The sequence below is a fragment of the Perissodus microlepis genome, chromosome 1, assembly GCF_051167445.1.
Source record: "Perissodus microlepis isolate ML-2025 ecotype Zambia chromosome 1, ASM5116744v1, whole genome shotgun sequence".
In the NCBI taxonomy this organism is placed as follows: Eukaryota; Metazoa; Chordata; class Actinopteri; order Cichliformes; family Cichlidae; genus Perissodus; species Perissodus microlepis.
In genome coordinates this window covers 7,668,682-7,693,130 of record NC_140461.1, presented here as the reverse complement: position 1 = coordinate 7,693,130, position 24,449 = coordinate 7,668,682, and the positions used below count along the sequence as shown (strand labels likewise).

The 24,449-nt window shown below is 37.5% G+C and overlaps 2 protein-coding genes across 3 annotated transcripts in view; one reads left to right on the top strand and one right to left on the bottom strand.

Moving 5' to 3' along the window:
* The first annotated feature begins 843 nt into the window (after positions 1 to 843).
* On the top strand, positions 844 to 19,264 carry LOC146393250 (semaphorin-7A-like). Of its 2 annotated transcripts, XM_084928511.1 has the most exons (14): positions 845 to 1,734; positions 3,887 to 4,014; positions 4,129 to 4,164; positions 4,268 to 4,366; positions 4,661 to 4,754; positions 4,984 to 5,091; positions 5,190 to 5,332; positions 5,439 to 5,617; positions 6,137 to 6,242; positions 6,666 to 6,861; positions 8,477 to 8,592; positions 8,815 to 8,960; positions 12,466 to 12,521; positions 14,793 to 19,264. In XM_084928511.1, exons 1-14 carry the CDS (start codon positions 1,638 to 1,640, stop codon positions 15,161 to 15,163), a joined length of 1,875 nt encoding a protein of 624 aa, XP_084784637.1. In that variant the 5' UTR covers positions 845 to 1,637; the 3' UTR covers positions 15,164 to 19,264. The 2 variants fall into 2 exon arrangements, with proteins under 2 accessions (XP_084784647.1, XP_084784637.1); XM_084928521.1 differs by lacking the exon at positions 4,984 to 5,091 and having other exon boundaries at positions 844 to 1,734.
* The window catches only part of LOC146393249 (AT-rich interactive domain-containing protein 3B), a 59,515-nt gene continuing 54,144 nt past the window's right edge, over positions 19,079 to 24,449 (bottom strand). The window contains exon 9 of the mRNA XM_084928557.1: positions 19,079 to 24,385. Coding sequence (XP_084784683.1) covers positions 24,183 to 24,385 — 203 coding nt within the window. The 3' untranslated portion in view covers positions 19,079 to 24,182. The remainder of the gene's footprint in view (positions 24,386 to 24,449) is intronic.

The window sequence follows — 24,449 nt, the reverse complement described above, 5'->3', positions numbered from 1 at the left end:
GCACCACTGAACAACACAGGAAATCATTCCTGCCCGTGGCCATCTCCCTGTACAACTCCTCTATCTAATACACTGTAAACACTGCAATAGTTACATCCTTTTTGCACACACACTTTTCTACTCAGTAATGTTGCTGTGAATATTCTTGATATTAATTCATAATTACCTCAGTAAATCATTGATATTTATTATTGAGTGATTTGTCTATATTGTGCAATTTCTTACATTTGTAAATCTGTAACATATTGTATTGTTAAATAGTCTCGTCTGTTTCTGTTACTGTATTGGAGCAACTGTAACCCACATAATTTCCCGAGGGATAAATAAAGTATGCTGATTCTGATAACAGAATATTACTTTAACACTAGTTAATGAAAAAATATGTTTCATGTAGTGAAGATGGATTTGCTATACATATAATATTTGAGCATAGCCATCACGATAGGAAACTGATAGGTAACCTTTCTGATAGGTTATCTCATCAGTTACTGAGGTCTGTAAGAAGTCCATCACCTTGTTGTTCTCAAGCAGAACATTGCAAAAGAGGAACAGATCAGACTGAAAAACCAAGGAGACCTGACCATCACAAGAAGGTCCCCGCTTCATCGTCTTTTTGGACTAACTGAGGCCATAAGCAAGCCATGCGAAACAACAGTTGTTTAAGGCATTTCCACTTTGCATTCAGTCTAATCAGACTGGCTTTCCAATATGGTAACGCATTCCTTACTTCACTGCTTATTTACCCCTTCACTAAGAGGTGGCGGAGTCCACTACAAGTTTTCTACCTGTACCTGTGCTCATAAAAGGAAAAACCCAGCCCCGCCTACCAGGGGCGGTTCCCAGACCCAGGTCTCACCTGTCACATTCATGCATCCTTTTGTTAAGATTTCACTTTAATGTTTATCAGTCATCACATGTGCATTCTCAGACTTTAGTATTTTCACGTTTTGCAGCCGGACTATTTATTTTAAGTTCGAAGCTCACTCTTAGAAACATCAAATTCACTCTTGACATACATAAACACACAAAAAAAGAGTAAAAAACGAACTTCGTTGTCTTTTTGACCGCACCCACCCAGGTAGTACAGGACCCAGCCGTGCCTCGTTCCATCTCGCTCCTTCCCCAAAAAAACTGGAGTCTAGCTTGACACAAGTCCCAAAATGGATATGGCAGGAAAAGCAAATACGGATACGGTGTGTTTACTTTTCTCATTCATACTAACTGTGACGCAGAAATTAATCTCAGTACATCACGCAAAAGAGTGTCACCAGGAAGAGCTGGACTATACAAAGGAGAAAGGTGGACTCTTCAAACATTTCCTCTTTTGTTTAATTTTTTAAAGATGGTCACATTTTCTGCTCTTCCCTGTTTACGTGCTTAGAAAAAGGTACGACTTGTTGTGACTTTGCGCCCTCTCGAAACGTCATGAGACCATAAAATGTAGCCGTAGGCGTGATATATATAAAAAAAAAAATATTACGTGGCTTTCTCATATGTGGGCGGTGCAGCTGTGTAGTACCTCTAGACCTGAAAACATTTCTCTTTCAATGCTATTTTCTATCGAGATCAGGAACAAGTAATTGGGAAAATAATTTTCTGAACTCCATCTTATAATATCGTGCCTGGAGATCTGGAAGATGAGGTTCTCATTAGTGGCATGTCTATTTTTTTTACACATCTGTTGTCTGGCTGTGGGAAACGATCGTTCTCCGAGGATGATATTCACAGAGAAAGGTAGGAAATGTTGTTTTTTTTTTCCTCTTTTTAACTAAGATAAAAAATAGTGTAAACATGAGTCATAAAGCCCAAATCGGGAAAATCTTCTTAATCGTCTTAAGTGACTTCCTTGCATACTTTACGTCTATTAAAGTCTATAGTCTATGACTATAATCAATGTGAATCATTGTGATTCAGGACAAAAACACGACGCATTTCTTTCAAACGTACAGTAGGTATTATTCAATCCCGTTAAAGTGTGTGTCCACCATACATATGGCTCAGAAGATCATCATTGCCTAATAATCTCTGACGCTATATAGAAAAAAATGCATATAAATGTATATTTTTACATTATTGGGGGGCTACATAAGCAATCACTTGATGACAGCGCCCCCAGCAATGTCTCCGTATTATGAGAATAGTTTGCACCTTTGGGATGTTTCAGGTAAAGTGTGTTTTAAGTCTCCAACACTGATACTTGTCATGAAATATCTTCATGTTCGTCTCTCCAGCTGTTGCAACAAAAGTCTTATTTATTAATGATAAGGCACACTGTTAACATAACATTAGAATACAATGTCAGAATATAATACTAAAACTGCATTATTATTACTACCTTTGCCAAAGTTATCTTTAGGGATGCTATGATGAAATTTGGGGGTGGTTGTGCACCCCTAAAAAGGGTCTACACGTGGCTTTGGATGGACAGACGTTAAGTTTCCTGTTTTTTTCAGAAAGACTCCTACGCTGTTCAGTTTTAGGCCCCCTTTTCTTTAGTTTTTTCTTCTATACTTGCAAATAACACCTGGAATGCTATGTTAACATGTAAAGAGAATCTTTACACAGATGTTTTAGGCTCTTCTGAGTCAAACTTGAGGAATGCAGACATCATTGTATACCACGAAGTTGCTCAATCGTGGTAAGAAAGCCAAAGCCATGTTGATAAATTTCCTTCTTATCTATGTAAGTTGCTATCACTTATGTGCAGCTGCTTATGCTGGGTGCCCAAATTCTACAACTTGGTCGGACATTAAAGTCTTATTTGCTTCCAGTTCATGGGACAAGTGTGTTAGAGCCCAAAGCACTTATAAAGAATTCTGTAGCTGCAGAGTGCAAATTGTGTTACTAAGCTGGACTTTGATAATGTTCTTTGTTTGTTCTAATTTCCTATATTTATGTGTTGTTGCTTTAATTTATATTTTCATAACATTGTTTCCTGGTCAAGTGTCCCATGAAATAAAGAGTTGCATCCATTTAAAGAAATGTTTAAAAGGTTCTATGTACAAAGGAAGGCATGTAAAAGAATAAAGATGTTAGGGTTTCAATTAGTGGAAGTTTAATTATTGACTTTTTCACCACGTTTTGACACTTACACTGAATTCCATTTAGCTTCTCCAGTTTCAGGGGTTTGATAGAGTTCATACTGGGTTTAGCTAATTAATATATTATATAATATTAACATTTATATCATTTTATTTCATATGAGACCATTGCTCTTTTGATTACATTTTTCAGAAAGCCCTGTCATTGCTGCAGTTAGAAGAAGTAATTTAGCTTATAAAGCACACTGACTTTCACAGTAAAAGTGTGCAAACCAAAAAATTGCTTCATTCAGTTGATTAACATCAGGTCAACGCCCTGTACTTTCAGTAAGCACTAACATCTGCTGATGTGTACTTTTCTTCTCAGATTACAAAAGTAATAGTTTGAAACAAAAAGAAAACCTTCACCTTTAAACACAGAATAAACTTAATATTTATAACTAAAAGCTCATATTAGCAAGTTTATTACAGTAAAAACCTAAAACTCTCACATTCTGATTTCTGTAATGTGGGTGAGGGCGTAACAAAGTAACAAAAATGGATCCCCAAAGTGTTTAGGATTCATTCTCAGGATGACGGGGAAAAAATAATTAAAAACAAAAAATATATGACTTTAGTGGCAGCACTATACTACATAAATGGGTTAACTGTTGAGCCTCATTGTGGTACATGCTATAGATATTGGGAGATGTTCCAGGCAGGACCAGACGGACTGAGAACAGGTCATTCATGTATAAACATGTGTACAGTAACATTTTGTCCTTGTGCTGTGCTTGGCAATTTTACATCATTGGCTGTGTTTATCCTTTAATATATGTTTGTTTGTTTTTTATTCTTAATTCTAGAAGCTGCAATGAATAGGTTAGATCTTCCTCATGATCCACCTGTGCGGATTCTTCTAGAAGAGCAGCCGGACACTGTCTTAGCTGTTGGAAAAACATACCTAAATACCTACATTAAAAACCAGAACAAGGTAGAGCATAGCTGTATAATCACACTAAATTAATGTATTGAATGCTCTGAAATAAATGGATCTTCATATTAATATCATGGGAAAGTAATAGTCATGCATTATGTATTTCCACAGAATCAAAGACGTATGCGGTTGGAGAATTGCAACAGTGTAAGCAGTGAACAGATAAACAGAGCAAAATTAAGTAGTTTGTTAAATTGTATTGTTTGAACACTCAAGAAATCTAACAAACAATTTTCATCTTGTTATTTAGGATTGCAGCTATAACATCACTTTGGCCCACCTTATGGGAGATGCTAATCAGTTGTTTGCGTGTGGAACCACTGACGATGAAACAGTTTGCTGTAACTCGGTAGGACAGAGTACTGTGACAGAGAACTGATATAATACTGGGAACTGGTAGTTGTGTTGTTTCTGCTCAGGGTTGATACTAAGCGAAGCTACTTCTACTTTGGTTTAATTGAAACAACCCTCTTCTGCAAACAAAGCAAATACATCCCAGCACTTCCTGTTTAGCCATATTTGTTTTTGCTTTATAATTTTTTGAACTATCTGTTAGATACTGGGTGTTGGCTATACATGTTTATCATCTGTGATGTACATTAGTTGGGATACATTAAGATAAACTGTTCTTTCTTTTTAATAGAATTTGGCAGAGCAGTCACCGATATGCAAGGAGAGTTTAATAAAAGATATAAGCTCATTTAACATAAAGGAGGGTGACCTGTCGGCCCTTGCAGGTGAGTTTTTTACACACAAGATGCCTTTGAACTTTTTCTATGAGTCTGTAATTTTAATCCTTCTTGTGTGTTTAGAGAACGTCTGTACTTTTGTCAAAACTACTAACATCTTTTATTTAAATCAGTCCCTTTTAAAGGTTGCTTCTTCTCCCTATTAATATAATATTGAACTAGTTTCTCCCTGTTTGTACATCCCTATAAAACGTCAATTTGCCACTGTTTGTTCCAGAATCTAAACAAAGTACAGATCTCTACATAACACGCTCTGGATCTGATAAATCTGTTGGTATTCACAAATTTGGTAAAGCAAGAGTGCGGCCAAAGAACCACGATAAAGGTATTTTCATAAAGTTAGAGCCAGAGAGACCTTATTTAGTGAAATCACATCACTATAAATGTTTGGATTCAAATAAATATTTCTCTTTCAATGTTTAGAGCAGCATTATGTAGGATTGGTGCTCAGCAAACGTGAAGAGGATCCCTCCCAGAACAGAGTTTATGGCTTCTATAGGGAGAAAACCAAAGACACTGGACTGTTCAGTGAAATGTGGCTCCCCTTTGTGACCCAGGTTTGCATGGTAAGACCAAAATAGTTAGAAAATTTGTATTAAGTGCCACCAACAATAAAAAATAAATAAATAAACATAAATGCATAATGATAGATTGACTGTCCATTGCTTCTAGACAGATGTTGGTGGTCCTAAGAACAACTTGCAGTTTACTTGGACATCCCAGATGAATGCCAGGCTCTTCTGTGGAGATCAGGAGAGAAAACAGCATTTCTCTGAGCTGGTGGATGTTTCCACTGTGGATGCAGATCGATGGCAGGATACAAAGATCTATGCACTCTTTAGAAATGAATGGTAGGACTATTATCATTGATTTTGATGCTTCTACTCTATCATAGTTAATATATGTCATTATTATGGTAATATTATTCACATTTCTACATTTGATTTAACATAAAATAATAGTTATAATACAGTTATTGTCTGTTTTTATGACTCAGTGTTTATGTAACTGAGTCATGTGCTGTTTTTCAAAATATGATCATGACTGGTTTAACATCACATGGATAAAGTCACAGTAACCAAAGGTTTAAACCAGAATGATTTGGCTGCTTGATTTGGAATTTTTACACAGAAGTAAAACACAGGAACTTGGGAAAATTGTAATAGAAAAAAATGCCATCTTCATAGTGCTTTTATGATTTAACTTAGATTTATTTGGTCAGGTGACACTTTATGTCCTCTGTAGTTTTAAGCCATGTTCTGTTTATTTTTCCCTTTTTTTCAGTCTGTATGGTCAGCTGTTTTTGTTTTTTCAGCCATTTTGCTTTAAATGTGTCAGACAAACCTGCCTGACTATGTGTCTCCCTGCAGGGGGATGAGTGCTGTCTGTGTCTACACGATTGAAGACATCAACAAAATCTTCAAAAACTCTCCTTTCAATGGCAACACAAAAGACCAAATGGACAGACCAAGGACGGTATGAGACATTTAAACTGGTCTGAAGAGAAAAGTGTAACAAACAGTGCCACTACACAAAGATTCATGTATTTTATGGCTGATATCTTTCAAACCAACTGCGTAATTATACTTAAAAGCACAAAGTGGCCTGATCTTTTTAGCTATATCTTTTGGTAAACACAGGCCTCATTAAAATGCCAAATAAATCAAGTGGATTAAACATGTTTAAAACAAGTAACTTGAAAATTAGAGACATGATTTTCTCCTAATTCACTGATCCTATAACAGCTTTTGAATTTTAAATGGTTAATCTGACAGCATTATCAGAGTAAAGTTTTCATATGCAGCAAGAGAAAACAAAAGGCTTGACATCTTCAAGGGGTAAATGGGGCCACACCTGGTATGAAGCTCTATTAAATAGAGCACTTTTTTTTCCCTTCAGTGCGCTCCTGATAGCTCCAAGCTTTCAGTGGACACCCTGAAGAACATTGACAAGACTTCAGAGATGGAGCAGTTGGTTCATCCTGTCGGCAACCCTGGCCTTCTTTTCTTTAATCATCACAACTATACCCACATCCAAGTTGACAGTAAACCAAACAGCAGAAGTATTAATCAGAACGTCATCTTCCTATCTTTAAGTGAGTAAAAAAAAAAAATCTAAATGATAAATTACTAAATGTTAAGAAGAATATTCTGTGTGTTTGTCTACACTGGAAGGTGAGTAGAAACAGGACATAATATTAAAGTAGTCATTACTAGTATATGTCTAGTAAAATAAGGCACACATCGGAACAGACTGAGTGGGACTGGGTTGTAATGAAGAGGAATTATTTACTAAAGGGCAAACGTAGGTGGGTGGTGTAACCTGCAAAACCAGAAACCGAAAGTTTCCTGTATGATCACACCTGCTGGGGTCTTCACACAAAGGTGACAAGTAGAAGAACAGGTGTGGCACAATCTGAATGTAATATAAAACTCCCAGATATAAACGTCCTCTTTTTTCTTTTTTTTCCTTTTTTATGTTGACATAACAGGCTTTTTGTCACGGTACTGGGTCGTGTGACCCAGTGTTTGAGTTTTATGTATTTTTTGTATTCATTTTCAATCTAGTTAAATTCTAGGTTGCTGTTCAGACCTTATTTCTTAGTTATTTCTGTCATCTCCGCCTGTACTCAGTCTCCCTGGTTCCTGCGTCTACATTTCATGTCTATGCGGTTAAGTTCATGTCATGTTTTATCTCCATGTCTATGTCTCCGTGTTTCCTGTTTTATTTTGTAAGAGTCTGGTGTTCTTTGTTCATTGTAGTTAGTGTTACTCTCCTCTGTATTGTCATTATGTTTCATTCGAGTCAGCTGTGTTCTCATGTGTCTCCACTTCCCCTGATCACCTCATGTGTGTATTTAAGTCCTCAGTCTTCCTTTGTTTGTTGTCGTGTCGTCTGTGTACCTCCCCTTTGGTCAAGTTAAGTGTTTTTCAGGATTCTGTGCAGTTCATGTTTGCCATTTGGTTTATGTTGTTTTTCATGCAGCCGCACGATGAGGTTCTGTGCAGGTCATGTTCATGTCTGTTTCGTCGCGCCATTTGGTTCACAGTTTCCATGCATCTGCACAGCATTCTGTTCACAGTGATCATAGTTATTCCTTTCAGTCAGGTTAGTGTTTTTCCAGTTTAGGTTTTTGGTTAGTTGCAGTCTCTGTCCCTGTTATGTTTTGTCTACTCCCTTCTGCATCAGCCCAAATAAAGGCTCACTTCCAGTTTAAGTTCACTCCCGTCTCCTCGCCTGTGTTCGCGCCTGGGTCCACCATACACACTCTCCACACGGTCTGCCCCCGCTGGCCGTGACACTTTTGGTTTTCCTTTTACTCTAGTTCCCCTTAAAATAACATGTTGAGTCAATGCACGCTGTTTTTACTTTGACCTCCGTGACTACTAAGTCAGCCTTTTCTAAATATGATCAGAAGAGTATTAAAGTATGTGATGAGTTAGATGTGACTGTTGAAAGACTACCCCACAGGCTACTATACAGAGTGGATTGGACTTGTGATGTGTGTGGTGCTGAGATCACAGTTAGTCACTGGTTAACAAATTTATTTGATGAGTTTATACAGGTTCTGAAGACAAAATGTAGTGTCATATAAGGTAACAGATCCAGAGAGTGAGTGGGATGGCAGAGGTTGGTTAGAGTGTTTAGACAGTTTTTAACTGTTAGTCATTTCCTCCCTCACCCCTCACCCCTATTGTGTCTTTCCACAGATAATGGAGGGATTCATAAGGTGCTGCAGAATGAAAGTCACACCTTTGTAATTGCTGAGTATCAACCATTCAAACAAAAAGCACACGTTCTCAGCATCATCCTTCAGTCTACCTTTGTGAGTAACAATGATCACTGTGTAACCAATGTCCCAATCAAACCACAAAGATTACTCATATGGAATAAATGGTTTTTGTGGACGAAAGGGGAAAAATTAACAATTTTATCTCCTAAAGAATCTACTGTAGCATCTAATCAATAACTTTGAAATCATTTCAATCTTTTTTTCCAATGAATTTTACAAGTCCAGTACATTAAGAAAACTTGTCCATCATTACAGAAAAAGCTGTATGTGAACAATGGAAGTCAACTGGTCCAACTTGATGTAGCAGACTGTTCCCAGTATGGAGACACCTGCCAGGACTGTATGTTATCCAGAGATCCTTACTGTGGCTGGGATGGCACCCAGTGCATACGTGACACAAAGTAAGACCTCAGAGCTATATGGAACTCGTATCTATAAAATATGAAGAATAATTCTTCACAGCCAACAATCACATTAAATGTTTCCAACAGTAAATTAAAATAAAAGTGTTTACCATATTTGAGGTAAGTCATCCAAGCGAACAACAAGTCAGCTTCACAGTTGTGTTGAATGCTTTTCCTTCCCTAAACAGAAATATGAAATATGTTCATTTTTTATATTCATGTTTAGTCACCTTAATTTTCTTTGCCTATGCTGGTATGTTTCTTTGCCCATTACTACTGCTGCTGATGGTCAACAGTCACAAGGCAATGAAAGCAGAATCAGGACTGTTTATTAATACCAACATTACTAATACCAAATATGACCATGTAAAAACATGGTCATATTTATACAAACATTGCTCCGTAGTATTTAAACACTCATTAGTGTACCTTTTGAATCATACACAGGTTTGATTCAGATACTACAAAGTCATGCTCGCACGCCCCGAAGAGTATAAATGATTATGCAACATCATTAGCGTACTTTTTGCCTTGTGCCACCTGACAAAGCTCGACAGATGAGTCACTGCAAACTTAATCCAGGATGAAGCAACACTCAGGAATTACAATGTTCCGTAAATCATGTCGTCACAATATTTCAGCACATATTGACACTTGGAGCCGTTTGTGAATTTGTCCTACTGTAGCTCTACTGCTTTATGAAAGGCTAGTGTACTGTGTGCCGATCAGGTATCAGCCAACAGGTGACTTTTGTTCAACTAAGGAAAATATTAACATAAATAACCAAGAAAATCATGAGTATATTTTGTATATTACTCATAGATTAAAGAGCACATATACCAAAACAAGATAATGTGCATTAAATTGAGCAAATCTCATTTACATAGTGCCAGTTAACAAAAGATGGTGATCTCAATGCATTTTATATTGTATAGTCTTAGATACTACTAGAGTTAGAGATAGCATAGAGAAACATAGAAGAACAACAAAGAATGTCTAAGGAGCTTGGAAAGAAAAGTGTCTGGAATTTCTTGAAGACGTTTCACCTCTCATCCGAGAAGCTTCTTCAGTTCTAGGGTCAAATGGTGGAGTCACAGATTTAAGCCCTGTGGGAGTATCTCCCCAAGAGGGACAAAAGGACCCCCTATAGATCCTCTACCTAATCACATGAGCCAATGTGTGAAAACGGGTGTAGGTCACAATCAGCCAAGGTTTCGGGTGAGCTCATTGTGAAACATGCCCCACCCTATCTTGTGATTTCCTGAGGTCAGATGGCCCAGGATGTGAGTAGGCGTTAAGGCATCTGGGAAGGGATCTCAAAACTGGATTATAGATGGCAGACAGTTGGTGTCGTAAGCCACCGCCTCTCTTCAAAGATGGTCACTCACAGTGGACATAAATGGCCTCTTTTTTTTATCATTAGGGGGTTCTTTTGTCCCTCTTGGGGAGATACTCCCACAGGGTTTAAATCTGGGACTCTCCGCCATTTGACCGTAGAACTGAAGAAGCTTCTCGGATGAGAGGTGAAACATGTTCAAGCAACGTAAAGAAGTCCAGACGCTTTTCTTTCCAAGCTCCTTAGACTACAATGACCTGGATGACTGAGAACCTTCACAGACAACAACAAAGAATATAACAGCCAACTCCAGGCAGTTTAATTGGACTAGTGACCACAAATCAGTTATATGCAGCCATGTGTCAAGACATTTTGCTTTAGTCGAGTACAGGATATTGTGTCACATGTATGCAATAAGGATTTTGGCAACTAAACAGTACCTGAGCTCTAAGAATATGTCAGAGTTTCCATGTCTACAGTGTGCATGTGTCTACATTAGTATGAGTAACGCATATTTCATTGGTGGGTGATTGCAAGATTCCCTCCAGATGCCTGCAGGCTCTCCAGTCTGTTGTGACTTTCCAGACTTGTCTGTGCACACACAGACTCAGACTGAAAAAAACAAGAATATTTCCCTGCACACCTTGCAAGGACTGAATACCTGGATTCAGATGGATATCTATATTAGTTCGTGACATTTTCTTGAACATCAAGACAGCGTGCACTAATTTCCCCTTTTTTTCTCCAACTTGATTAAGATGCATTTGTGAAGATATGATGCAAAATGTCACGTTTTTCCCTGTTTTGCAATGTTAGTCCTTCCAAAAATTCCTGGATCCAAGCCTCATTCTAGTCATGCATTTTTCATGCAAATCAGTCCACAGATGAACTAATAACATTGTCACATTGATCGAGGTAACAAATCCTTTTCTCTGTGGTCCATGGCCCTGCCCATCCATGAGCGTAATCCTGTGTCATTTGCATGGCTCAATGAAAGTAATGCTATTGTTAATCTTATTATTAAGCACAGCAATTCAGAAATGCCACTAGGTTCGTACACCTAGAAATGCGTTGCTGTAATAAAATGTGTGATTTTGTTTTTCACATTCAGCAGCTGTTATCTTTCAGGAAATGCGGGTTTAAAAAAGCATACTGCGCAAACTATCAAGGAAATTACGTTTTTCAACATAAGTCTGATAATGACATGAGAATTTTTTTCATTCTAAAGAGATGTGTTCACTTAAACTTTCCCAACATTTTTCTTCTCACATGGCAATTTGTTAATTTCTGTAAATACCTTTATAGGAACTATATTGAACTATATCAATGCACTGGTATTTTCATTCTCACTTTGTGATTCTAGTTTTGTTCCACAGAAATTTGACTTGAAGATGAAATTTACCTCTTAAAAGGGAAGGCACCTTTAACTGTAAATGGGAAGAAACATTATAGTGAAAAGAGAACAGGGTCTAGTGAGGTAAAATTAGTGCTACTCAAACCTCAACCAACAAACTTACAAACACAACCACACTGCATGCAAAAGTGCAGCAAAAGTACAGCTGGGTTTTTGCAGCTCCACACATGCAGATGATTTTTTCGTTTTATGTGGGAGATTACTAACCGCTAAGGATCTTTTTCTCTGATAAAATTTTGTCAAGGTTCACTTCATATTAATCTCCACATATGAGGAAATGGCATCGAGATCAGGCTAAGTTGCCCACAGATGGGGAGAAATCCCTTTTTCTTGACAGTTAAGAGGGATAACAAATTTCAGAATATTAGTAATAGTAAAACTCCTAAAAACTCCAAACCATGTAGATGTGGAAGCTCTCTTGCAGCACATTTATGAGTGGGGACAGTACTATATGTTGTAATGTTACAGTTATTGAATCATTCCACTTTTTTTCTTTTGATCTGTTTAGATTTCCTTTTGCTTCGATATCCCAGTACAGTCAAAGAGTGTTGTGTGAATGAAAAATACTGAAGTTGGTATTGACTATCTTACGCACTACCAAAAATTCTTTTCTAATCAAAGATGTTTTAGTTAGAAAACAATATACACAGATCAAAACTTTCCACTGGTTCCAGTAACATCATTTTTTTTAATCAATTGTTAAACATAATCATTCCATACGGCCTAATTTACTCATACATTATCTTTTTCAGGGGGAGCTGGCATGATGCAGCCACTGGGGACCTTTCCATCTGTAATGAGCGCAATGGTATTTAAATTCATTTCAGTTTTACTTTACTGCATAATGCCTATTCACAACAAAACTAATCTTGGGACACTTTAAGGTGAAGACCCTGCATAGCAGAGGAAAAACCCAAAGATCAAACGATAGTCTATGAACAATCATAGAAGGAATTGTTTAAATATTTTGGGGGTATTTGGAATTTTATTTTCCTGTATTCCGAACACAAGAGCTATTAGATGCACCACAAAACAATACAGTGCTGTATACACTGGTAGTTGGTACTTTCTTAGCTGAAAATTACCCAAATGTCTCCCTTTCTTATCTTTTGTGATGCTAGTTCAGAAACCTAATACAAAAACTAAACACAGTTTGTGAGGCCTGTTAGTGTTATCATTAACTGTCCTTTAACTGTTTATATATTTATCTGATATTTAAGAATGACACTATTGGCTTTATCATATATTATAAATGTATTATTTTTTATTAAGTAGTCTAAAAATCTAAGATTGAGTAAAAGGGCCTTTTTAGCTGTAGCCCAGGAGACTGCATGATCGTAATTTCCTACTATTTTCAGTCTTTGGTTCACTTGAATAGATTTGAATGGTTTGCCATTCAAAATAATCTTTATTTAACTTATACCAGATCATGAAGAAGCCCTTCAGTTCAGTTTCTCTTCCTCTATTATAAAACTGACTGATAAAGAAATGCCTGGTGTCATAACAGTAATTATCAAACGTACATGTAAAAAAGTATTTTAAATGTGGTTAATTATTAACTAACTTGACAAACTCTCACAAAGAGCTGAGTCAATGCAGTTGAGCAGTAAAGTCTGTTGACTGGCATTAGAGGGAAAATGGCTAAAATGTGGATTGTTTAAATGCAGAATGGACAGCATGAAAGAAAAATAAGGATTTTTTTTATCTTATATTGGTGTGCATTGTGTAAAGCTACTTTAGCAGAGTCAAAACAATAGCAAAATAAGTGAATGGAAAAAATCACAATACATTTATACATAATTCAATTATAGGTAGGAAACTGATCTCTTATAAAGTTAGAAAAGTCTTTGCAAAATATACTGTGTAGATGCATGAGCATATGCAAGAGCATAAAGACCCCGCTCTCGCTTCCTCTGTGGTTTCCGTTAGTAACCCATGGCGCTGTTTCCTCATATACAAAGCAAAAACAAAAAAAATCAACAGCAGCAACACAAGTAACACAAGCTCTGTCTATACACTAATATCAAACATTTCAAATACGGCAAAATGTATGTTAAAAGGATAAATTAATACACTCACAGCACATTTTTGAGTGACATATTTCAGAAAACCTACGCAAGTAATGTAACACACAAATTTTCCAGCAAATTGATGCAAACTGCAAATTCAAGACAGAACCAGAAACCAGTTACCACCAGGGAATAAGACTCATTTGAATAGCTTGGTAGGTGAGAGTGTGCACATTGTATTCCTCCATATGCAAGGGGGATTCAAACGCACCCCAGACAGCATAACCTTTATTCATCATAGTTTAGTTTCCTGTCTCGCCATATAGGTCACACGTTAAGGGGAACAAAAACTAGATTTGTTTCTTCTTATAGCTGTGCATCTGTATGCCACACGCTTCTGCAATCGTACTCATCATTGGTGCCATCTGTGGTCAAATGTGCTTCAGTTTTAATCTTATCAACATCTTAAGATCATGTTTATCTGAGTTACTAAAAAAAGTTTTTATTCCACAACTTGTGCTTTCATCATTACAAACATTTACCCTTTAAAATTTAAATAATTTACATTTATAATATCTCATAGTAATCCTTTTATGTTTATTTGCATATGATATAGTTCTTCTATTTTATTCTGTTATTCTTTATAAATACTTCCAACCCTTATAGCTGATCAACTTCCTCTTTTAACTTGAAGGCTTTAAAAGGAGAAGTTCTCTTATGCTTTATATTCTATAATTAACAACTGAAACACTTACACACCATTAGGTAATATCTTTTGTATCTATTCTATTAGTTTAGCTGACTGCAGTGGAAAAGTCAAATGCATAAATAGACACAATGTCAGTTTTCCACTATGTAGACAATGATTGTTAAAATATACAACCGCATTTTCTCTGTTGTTTTCTTTAAAGCTACATCGCCCTTGGTCCTTATATGAACATTCACCTGAGGGAAGGAAACCAGTTTGATTTAGGTTTACTACACTGCATTTGAAATCTGACTGGTTTAAAAAATAAACAGACAAAACGAAAAGCAGAACTGAAATTGTCCCTCTTCTGTTGTTTCCACAGCATCAAATTATAAAGGTGACCCAGTCCCAGTCCCACGTTACTCAAAGTATTTCCTTCAATGCCCAGTGTCATCCCGTCATGCTCAGTACAGTTGGCAGCACGATGAAAACTCTACAGCCTGTAGCTCGGGGAAAGAGCAGTGCCTTTATCTGATTGACAACATGGACAGTGAGTGCAAGGGAACTTACAAATGTATATCACAGGAGATGGGTTACAGTAAAGTCCTGGTACAGTACGAACTACAGGTGGAGAATGACGCGAAGACCCAGCTGTACAAACAACAGTGGCCGAATAAGGCAGAGGGCCGAAAGACAAGCCCAGTGATCTGGGTTTGTCTAATGATGGCTCTGATTAAGAGTTTGTCCTTTTAGTTCCTCAGTGATGTAAGTTAGAGGCTGAATCTGTGATATTCTAAAATCTTAAATTTGTTACAATTACTGTTTTTTCAGTGACAGTTATTGTTTCTTTCCTTCCATTAATTAACTGCACTTCCAACATCTGTGTAAACATCTGTAACAGCTGTGGCTCAGACGGGTAATGCAAGCCATTCGCGTTATTTTGTTTGGTTTTTCCAGTGCAATATCAACTCTCTGCAATATATGTTGTTTTTTTAAACAAATAATGACCTTATGAATTGTATGAAAATGTAAACGTTCTTTTAACTCTTTCTTCACAAATTGCCGAGAAGCCCTTATGTGTTTTGAAAAGACTGCCAGTGTTTTAGAGCATTTTTATTCATGTACGTGATGCAATATGAAACTTTCTATTTCTAATCTTTACTGTTATTGACATGCTGTGAAAAAATATTTGGCCCCTTCCTGATTTTTTTTTACGTTTTTTGTGAAAAAGTAACTGGTTCTGCCAACCTTTGCAGCAAGAACTGAAATCAAGTAATTGCAATAATTGGCAATCACATCACTGTAGAGACATTTTTGACCATTCTTTTTTGCATAATTGTTTTAAATCAGACACATTATTTTGTGGAGTGGCCTTGAGCCAATCAGAGAGGAATTTGCTAGTGTGTTTCTGATCATTCTCCTGCTGCATAACCCAAGTGCACTTGAGCTTCCGGTTACAAATTTATGGCCTTACATTCTGCTTCAGGATCCTCTGGTAGAAATCAGAATTCATGGTTCTGTTATGGCTAGTCATCCAGGTCCCCAGACAATCACACTTCCCACCACTATGATGTTTCTCAGCTGTGTCTTTAGATTGTGGCCTGATGGGTTTCTTTTTGAGATCTGTTAGCTGCTTCTCTTTGTCAGACAGGCTCTATTTAAGTGAACATTTGTCTAAAGTTTGTTTGATGATCTGAAACATTTAAGTGTAACAAATATGGAAGTGAATACTTTTTCACAGCACTGAATGTTACATTGGTTTCCTGTAATGTGAAATTTTATCTGAATGTATGTTTCGCACTTTAAAAATTCCTGTCATGTCTGCTACCTCAAGCGTTAGATTTCACAAGACTGAGACCCTGTGTCAGTTTTAACATTCACACATCTTTTGTTAATAGCAGCTATTGTTGAAGGCTGTTTCTGCATCAACACATTTTTTTGTCCCTCAGGTTTCAAATTGAAAATAAGTTGCTGCACTGCCAAATACTTGAGCTGCATTTGTACTTTGTACTCAAAGTACAAATGCCAAATTAATTTTATTAGATATTTTGCTCTGTGACGCCTAGCAAAATACAGGAGAGAATACAGTGTGTTATTAAATTCATGCTGTGCTGCAAAATTACCAAAATACTCACTTTCTGATTTCTAATTTGGCCCAACACAGCAAGCTTTTCCACATTTAGTAATCGCAGGCCATAAATTATTTGTAGTTAATTATATTTCATTTGTTTGCTTTTATCTTTTTTGTATTTATTTATTTTTTGATCAGTGGTTTTATTTTGCTTATTTTAAACTTGCACTTCGGTCGGCCTTGTTACCTTTAAATATGCCAACCTTAATGAAATTGACCACTGGGTGGATGGATGTGTGGGGCTGTTTGTAGATGGAGGTTGTGAATGCAATACAGGGTTGTGTCTGTGCGTGTGTGTGTGTGTGTTTTTTCATGCAAATCTTTCATAATCTATTCAGTACCAGTGAATTTCACTTTTGAATTTTGATCTTTTGAACTGATCTGTACGTTTAAAAAAACATACATAAGCAAATCTTATATAGTGTATATAGTTTTTCCATATAAGGATAATTCTTTTTTATGCCACAGCTTCCTTCCTTTTTTTATACCGAGTTTAGTTCGTCAAAACCTGACTAAATCTTTAAAAAGAGAATAGCTGCCACCATGAATCATTTCCATGTTTCAGTCTCAGAGGAACTGTGATATTTACCTTCCTTAAAACATACCTGTATTGAAAAAGCACACACACACAGTTTATAAGTAATTAACTTTTATACCACAAGTTGCATACGAAAGTTGAATGTACATATTGTAATGCTACACACCAGTTATTGAATGTTCCACCCGAGTGTTTTCAATATCATCATTATGACACTGTGAAACTTAACGTGACATTCTGACTGGGAAAAAGTTACTCTAGAAAAAAATGCCAGCCAATGAGAATACAATCATAGGGTACTGAAGCCTGTTCTGCAGACACTGAATGGGGGTCCGGGTCACAGGAGGCTGGAACCTATCCCAGCTGTAAAACAGTAAGAGATGGGGTGCACCCTGGACAGGTTGTCAGTCTGTTGCAGTAATGGCGATCATAATAAACAAAGTGACTGTAAAATATTATCATTATACCATATTATTCTACCTTGTACAATGTGGGGTTGTTCATTCTGTTCCATGTTTTAGATTTCACAAGCTCTATTTAGCAGCTGGACATTGATTGGAGACTGAAGTGCTAATTTTAAATTAGGACCAAAAAAGACCAGTTCCCTCTACTTCCTGATTTCTAGCCAGTGGGTGCTGTGTGAATGTGTTTATAGTGGTGTGTGTGTTTTCTGACTTGCAAAGTGGCAGCAATTTTGTACATATTCAAAATATATTTTTTTACCAGCAGTCCTGGTAGGTGTAGTCTTTTTCTTTCAACAGCCTTGCCACGTGCTAGGTTAATTCATTTTTTTGTGTTGCATTGTTGTTGTTGTTTGTTTTTTTTTTTAAATATATATATTGCTTGTTGTTTTAGCTGCACCCATGCTAATATTGTTCTGTGTGAAAAAGACAAATAAAACAGCTGTCCAGACAGCAAATTTTGTGGTCACACTGGTCCTTCTGTGGGTGCAAAGGTGCAGGGGGCCACATTTGTGTTGTGCTCTGTTTTCCCCTACCATGCTGTAACAGTGAGCATCATGATATATTTAATAAGGCTTAAGACTAGAGATGGAGACAAAGTCATTAGGACCGTAATCAGTAAAATCAACAGAGCTGTGGACATGTTTAAGATTACTATAGAACCACTTTTTTTTGCAACCATAGGAGTCACTCCTTCGTTCTGGGCATTACTAATAATTAAGGGTTTTTTTCTGCTTTTCAGCCCTGAAAAATATGTTCATATGTTTCTGTATAGTGGTGTGAAAAAGTGTTTACCTCCTTCCTGATTTTTTTGTATGTTTGTCACACAAATATACAAGAGTTTACACAAGTTAACATGAAATGCAGTTTCTAAATGAAAGTGTTTATTATTAAGGGGAAGGACATGAAATTTCAAACCTACATGGCTCTGTGTGAAAAAGTGGTTGCTTCCTAAATCTAATAACTGGTTGGGCCACCCTTAGCAGCAACGGCTGCAATCAAGTGTTTGTGATTACTGGCAATGAGTCTTTTACAGCGCTGTGGAAGAACTTTAGACCACTCATCTTTGCAGAATTGTTATAATCCAGCCACAATAGAGGGTTTTAAAGTGTGAACTGCCTTTTTAAGGTCATACCACAGCATCTCAATCAGCTTCAGGTCAGGACTTCGACTAGGCCATTTCAAGTAATGACATGGGGATCTGAAATGTGACAAACATGCAAAAAGAAAAAAGAAGAAACCATGAAAGTGGTAAACACTTTTCACATCTCCATATGTATGCACCATTGACTATTTATATCAGTCTATGACACATACTATAAGGTGTAAAAGTATATAAAAAAAAAGAAACCACACAGATCAAAGTGCTGCTTTTGAAGGGCTGAATAAATTGACTCAGGAAGAGTTTAAGAACTTCAAGACTGGAGACACAGTTTGGGGGCAGACTGCCCCCAAACTGTGGATCTGATGGTGCAGCATCATCCCCAGCATGCTGTGAACATCACCACAGAGATTTTAAAGGGCCATCAATAGGAACGATCTGGCTGAGCATCTGTCAGATATTAACATGAGAGCTCTGAGATAACCGGGTCCTCCTTCATTGCGGCTCCACCTACATAACGTCACCTTCTCAGCTCCCACAGCTCCACGTTCATCAACTCAAAATACAAATTCATGTTTGCTTGTTAATAATCAATAAACTTGTTTTGTGTTTTTTTTTTTAAGTCTATGAAACACACTGGGCTGATGGAAAGATAAGAATTGTTACTGCTTGTATTACATTATTTCCTGAACACAATGTTCCAGGAACTTGCTGGTTTGCAAGTGGTGTGGCTTCAGAGTCCCTTGAGAAACCAATAACAACTCACACTGCTAAACCAGTCTTGAGACATAGTACTGTGCAAAAACCTTGAGCCACCTCACATTTATTTATATTTTGCTAGTAAAAAGAGGAAATACAATAGGTGCAGCTATTTATTTAAATGTGTAAGCATATATGAAAATACAATATATAAGACATAAAACAGAGTGTGTAGAATTCTATATTTGATATTACTACATACATTAATTCTTCCAAATAGTCTGAACTCTCTCAAGCAAGCCTTTGTATAATTTGTTTAAGTTGTCTTCAGAAATGTTCTCCAGGCTTCTCGAAGGACATTCAACGCTCGTTTTTGGAGGCCTGCTGACTTTTATTCCATTTGCTGTCAAGATCACACAGTACCTGAATAATAGTGAGGCAAAAGCCTGCTTTTACTTTTACATCCCTACTGCCACTGGCTCAAATGCAGGCCCAAGCCATGACACGGCCTCCAATGTGTTTTACAGTTCAAATCAAAAATTTTACATTTGCATATTCTTGATTCCACATGACCTGTTGTCTTTCAAAATCTTGAAGATCACCTAAGAAAACAAGAACAACAAAGAAGACACCCTAGCCATTTAGTGAAGCAAAGTATAAAGAAACAAAGGGTGACTCAACACTTTTGCACAATACTGTACTTCTTGGTATTGGTATTGAAATGACTGAACCTAATAAGGACTGTTTACGAAGAGAAAGTTAGCTTTACTGTAAATTAACTTGAAGGATTGTAAAAATGCTTTTCAATATTTAAGCTTCAAGGCAAAAATGTACAATAAGCCCCCCAAGAGTGTTGATTGCATGTTAGTGTGTTCCTATATGGTGATCTCAGATGAAAAAGGGGGAAAGAAAGCAACTAACCAACACACAGGGACATAGGATATAAAGTAAAACTTTATCATGACATACAAGTTAAAAGCCCTGAGAACCATATCTTTATATTAACTGATATGAACAAAACTGAATGTGTGAAAACCACTTTAGAAAAGTGCTCCTCATAAATACAATCAGCACAAACCAGTTTTTACAAGCATTCATGTTTTGTCCTATTTTTTGTTTGCTTTAATCAAAGAGAAAACTATAATATCAGTAATATCATTATTATCATGTCCATAATAATAATAACAGTACAAAAATATGCACAAACCCCACAGTTGAATTAATATACGGAGCATTGTACAAGCCAAAAACAACATAAAATTGATAAATGAGGTATTCAATAACCACTTGCATATGCACCTGTTTGTACACAGATCAGGTTAGTTTTTAAACAATTTAAAATTGAACTGACTCCAAAATCAAAAGGTTCCGCATACTTCCAACTTCACAGCTTCCTGAGTAACGAGACCTTGCCATAATGCAGTTATTGACGACAAAAAGAAAAAGAAAAGACACCAAATCCAAAGTAGCATTCTGCGAAGTGACCGCAGCTTCTATCAGCATTTATCCCTCAATGCAGCTTCAACATGGTATGCAACACTGAATGCAGCTCCCTGCCCTGAGGTAATGTGGTATGAAGAAGTGGAGGGGGGGCACACACACTTACTCACACTCCACACATGGATGCAGGTATACAGGCACAACACATTATACATAATGCACCTATCCATACAAGTGACAAGTGACAGGAGCCTTGAAAGACAGTGACCAGAGTGGTTGCTGGGTTGAAGCAAACACTGAGGAAGAAAAGTGACCCTTTAGTCAGTCTATGAGGAACCACCAAAAAATGCCCTTCAACCTCGGGACAAACCAGAACTGTACGAGTATATAGCAGAAAAATGTGGATAAACCTTATCTACTTAAATATTTCTTAAAAGTCATTTTTCACCTCCTCATTCAGCATTAAAAAAAATAATTCACCAGTGGCGCCACCTGCAGTGCCTTTAATGTTATTACTTACTCAATATACTGCACCTGCTTGCACACACACACAAACACACTAATGTACAAAGGCAGTGAAGCTACATCATCAAACAGTCATTGCTTAGAATGAGCACAAGAAACAGAAAGAATGGACTTGGAAAACAGAAAATATTTTAGTGGCAGCCTAAATAATGAAGATTGTTACTAAAAGCAAGGTCCACCAGGAAAAGGGAAAAAAACAAATAAATATCAAAACTCACTTGATAACACAAGAAACTGAGGGATAACTTGTGTCTAACGTGTGATTTAAAAAAAAAAAAAAAAAAAAAAAGGGGGGGGGGCAAGCAAAAGGATTAAGCCTGAAGAGAAAAACTTTCATAGGGAAGCCTGCATGGACCGCATCTCACCAGCAACTAATTTTAAGGCAGCATCTATACTCCTCACCTTTTATAAAATACAGTTATGTGTCATGCAAGGTTGCGAAGGCTATACTGACAGAATAACAGCGCAGTTCTCAAAGGTTCTTAAACCCTGACCTGCGATCTGCACTGCAAAACCTGACACATAATTGCTAAAATACAATCTAAGAAAAGCAACAAGGCTGCCCACCTCAGACCACACTAGGCGTAAAAAGGTCTAAACAGTTAAAATGCCTTACATTCAACACAAGTAAAGCTAGAAAATGTTGTTCTTTTGTGGGGTTTCAATGCTTTTAAAAAAATCTTTAAAGGGAGAAAAGCATCCTACAATAACATGTTCATCATAATCAAGCTGTGCCTGGGGTAAATTGATAAAAGAAAATGCGGGCTACTGTCCACATTGACTGTGAGGGACTGCGCAAACAGGTTAAACAAACTAGGCCACTGTATCCGGCCTTCAATTTTAAATAATGAAATCTGTTAAAAGGGTCGAATATGCCCACCTGTACAAGTCATGTAATTGGGTTTTCAGTCTTTACAGTTTTAAATGCACTTTCCACTAACTAATTGTGAAAAAAACCCCTCACAGTCAGTTTAAAAGAGTCTGAAAGAGACACCTTTTGCAGTCCAACAGAGACCTGCTTGCTATGCATCAGCATCCTGTTAGCAGGATTGTACAAAGCGTTCATAAGGACTGACTGTGCTAGTCTTTGGTATGTAGCTGTGCAATAACCAGAGGATGGAGGTGTAAAAAAAAGAAAAACACTGGTCACATGATTGTTCAAATGCATATCACGATTTTGCCATTGTCACAAAAAAGATGCAATTTCAACATACACAGTCAAACTTAAGGTTGTTTTCTTACCCCTATGGAAACACCATTGTTTTTTTTTTGTTTTGTTTTTTAAGAAAGAAAATCAACGTGTCAATGAAAAAATAACTTGTCTGTTCCTCTCTGCTGAAAAAGCACCTCAGATATATCATTCTTCTCAGACAACCTGATGAACCTAAAAAGGGGGGGAAAAAAAACAAAAAACAAAGAAGAAGCAAGCATGAAACACGTTCTACAAGTAAATACAGGAGAAATATATCAAGCCCATCCCACTTCTTTGTCCCCAAAAACCACCAGCAGTGTGACAGCACGTCCATAACAGTTTCAGTTCACGTAGGATTCGGGGCGTCAAGTCTCGATGGCTTCACAGCCTTTTGAGGTATGTAGTGTTACTCTCCTTTTCAGAGAGTCTGATGAGGTATTTTTGAAACAGTCACATAGGCTTGTGCATTCTTCACGTATTAATCCTCTTTTTTTGTGTCTTTTTAAACTGACAGTGATTCCTTGCAGTTGTCACATTGCTTTTCCTGAGAGAGACGCCGCCCCCCCTCCCCAAAGCAGAGAGGCCAATGTGTGGTCAGAGATGACGATGCCACCCAACTCGACATTCAGCTCTGTGGCTGCAGCTGGAGGAAGGATGCACACAAAAAAATAAAAATAGGGGAACAACAAACTCAAATCTGGTCTGCAGGAGCTAGGAATGCCTCAGTATTACCTCTCTGTACCGCTATGGGTGAAACACAAAGCTCAGGCTCTAACGGGCCTGTTGCTGTTAACCCAACTTTGTGCGCGCACGTGGAGCTGAAACTACTTAAACTTTAGCTTTGCAACCTTTCTAATGGACTTCTCAAGAGCTCAACTGAGGGCAGCTGAAAGGATGAAATGAGGTATTTAATCTGCTGATCTACAGTATCAGATCATCACCAGTTTGACGCCACAGCACGTTGAAGACACCTGAGCAGCCCCAGTTGGAGGCCCATCACTGTGAGGGGGGGTGCTCTGTACACAGGTTTCCACTGGTGACAGTTACCCAACTTCCCCTGATTGCAACTAGGTCAAAAAGAATATAAAAATAAAGTTGATTCAGGTTAAATATACTACAGCTCCTGAGGTAAAGACACCACTGCAGGTTATTTGATTTGAGGTATGTAAAAGGAGAAAAAAAAAAAAATCATTCTAAAACACAAAATCAAAAAAGACAACAAAATGGCAACAAACAAACAAAATGTTCTAAGATAAAACTTTTCAAGTTCGGTTGTGACTACACCTGTCAGTGGGTTTTGGCTGAGCTGATTGTGTTTAGCATGTCGATTAGGATTAACAAGTATATATATGTGATGTGTGTCTGTGCATGATGTGGTTGTAGTGTTGTGTTCCTGTGTGTATGTGCGTGCGTGCGTGTGTGTGTGTGTGTGTGTGTGTGTGTGTGTGTGTGTGTGTGTGTGTGTGTGTGTGTGTGTGTTAGATCAAAATAAAATGCATAGCAATTTATTTTGGATATATCATTAAATTTTCAGGCTCTGTGTTCATGATTGGACAGCCAAGACAGGTTGATGAGGTATTTGTTGTGCAACAGTTTCTTTTCGGTTTCTTATTGTACTGTATATTCATGCTGGGCCTCCTGCAGGAGCAGAGGCCTGGGGAGAAGGTAAAAAGGGCAGCCTGAGTTAGGGTGACCCGGTGGGGGTCGGCTCAGCCGAGCCGGGACCCTTGGAGGAGGAGGAGGATGCGGGGCTGAGGCTCTGGGCCTGAGGTGCAGAAAAACCAAAGCTTGCGCTGGTTCCAGCAGGGGAGGCTGAAACAGCAGTAGCAGTAGCAGCAGACACAGATGGCCCCGGGGCCCCACCAGACTTCTGGGCGAACAGGGTTCCTAAAGAAAAAGGAGAAACGTCATTAGTTTAAAATGAACATTGATGCTTGAATCCTTCCAGAGG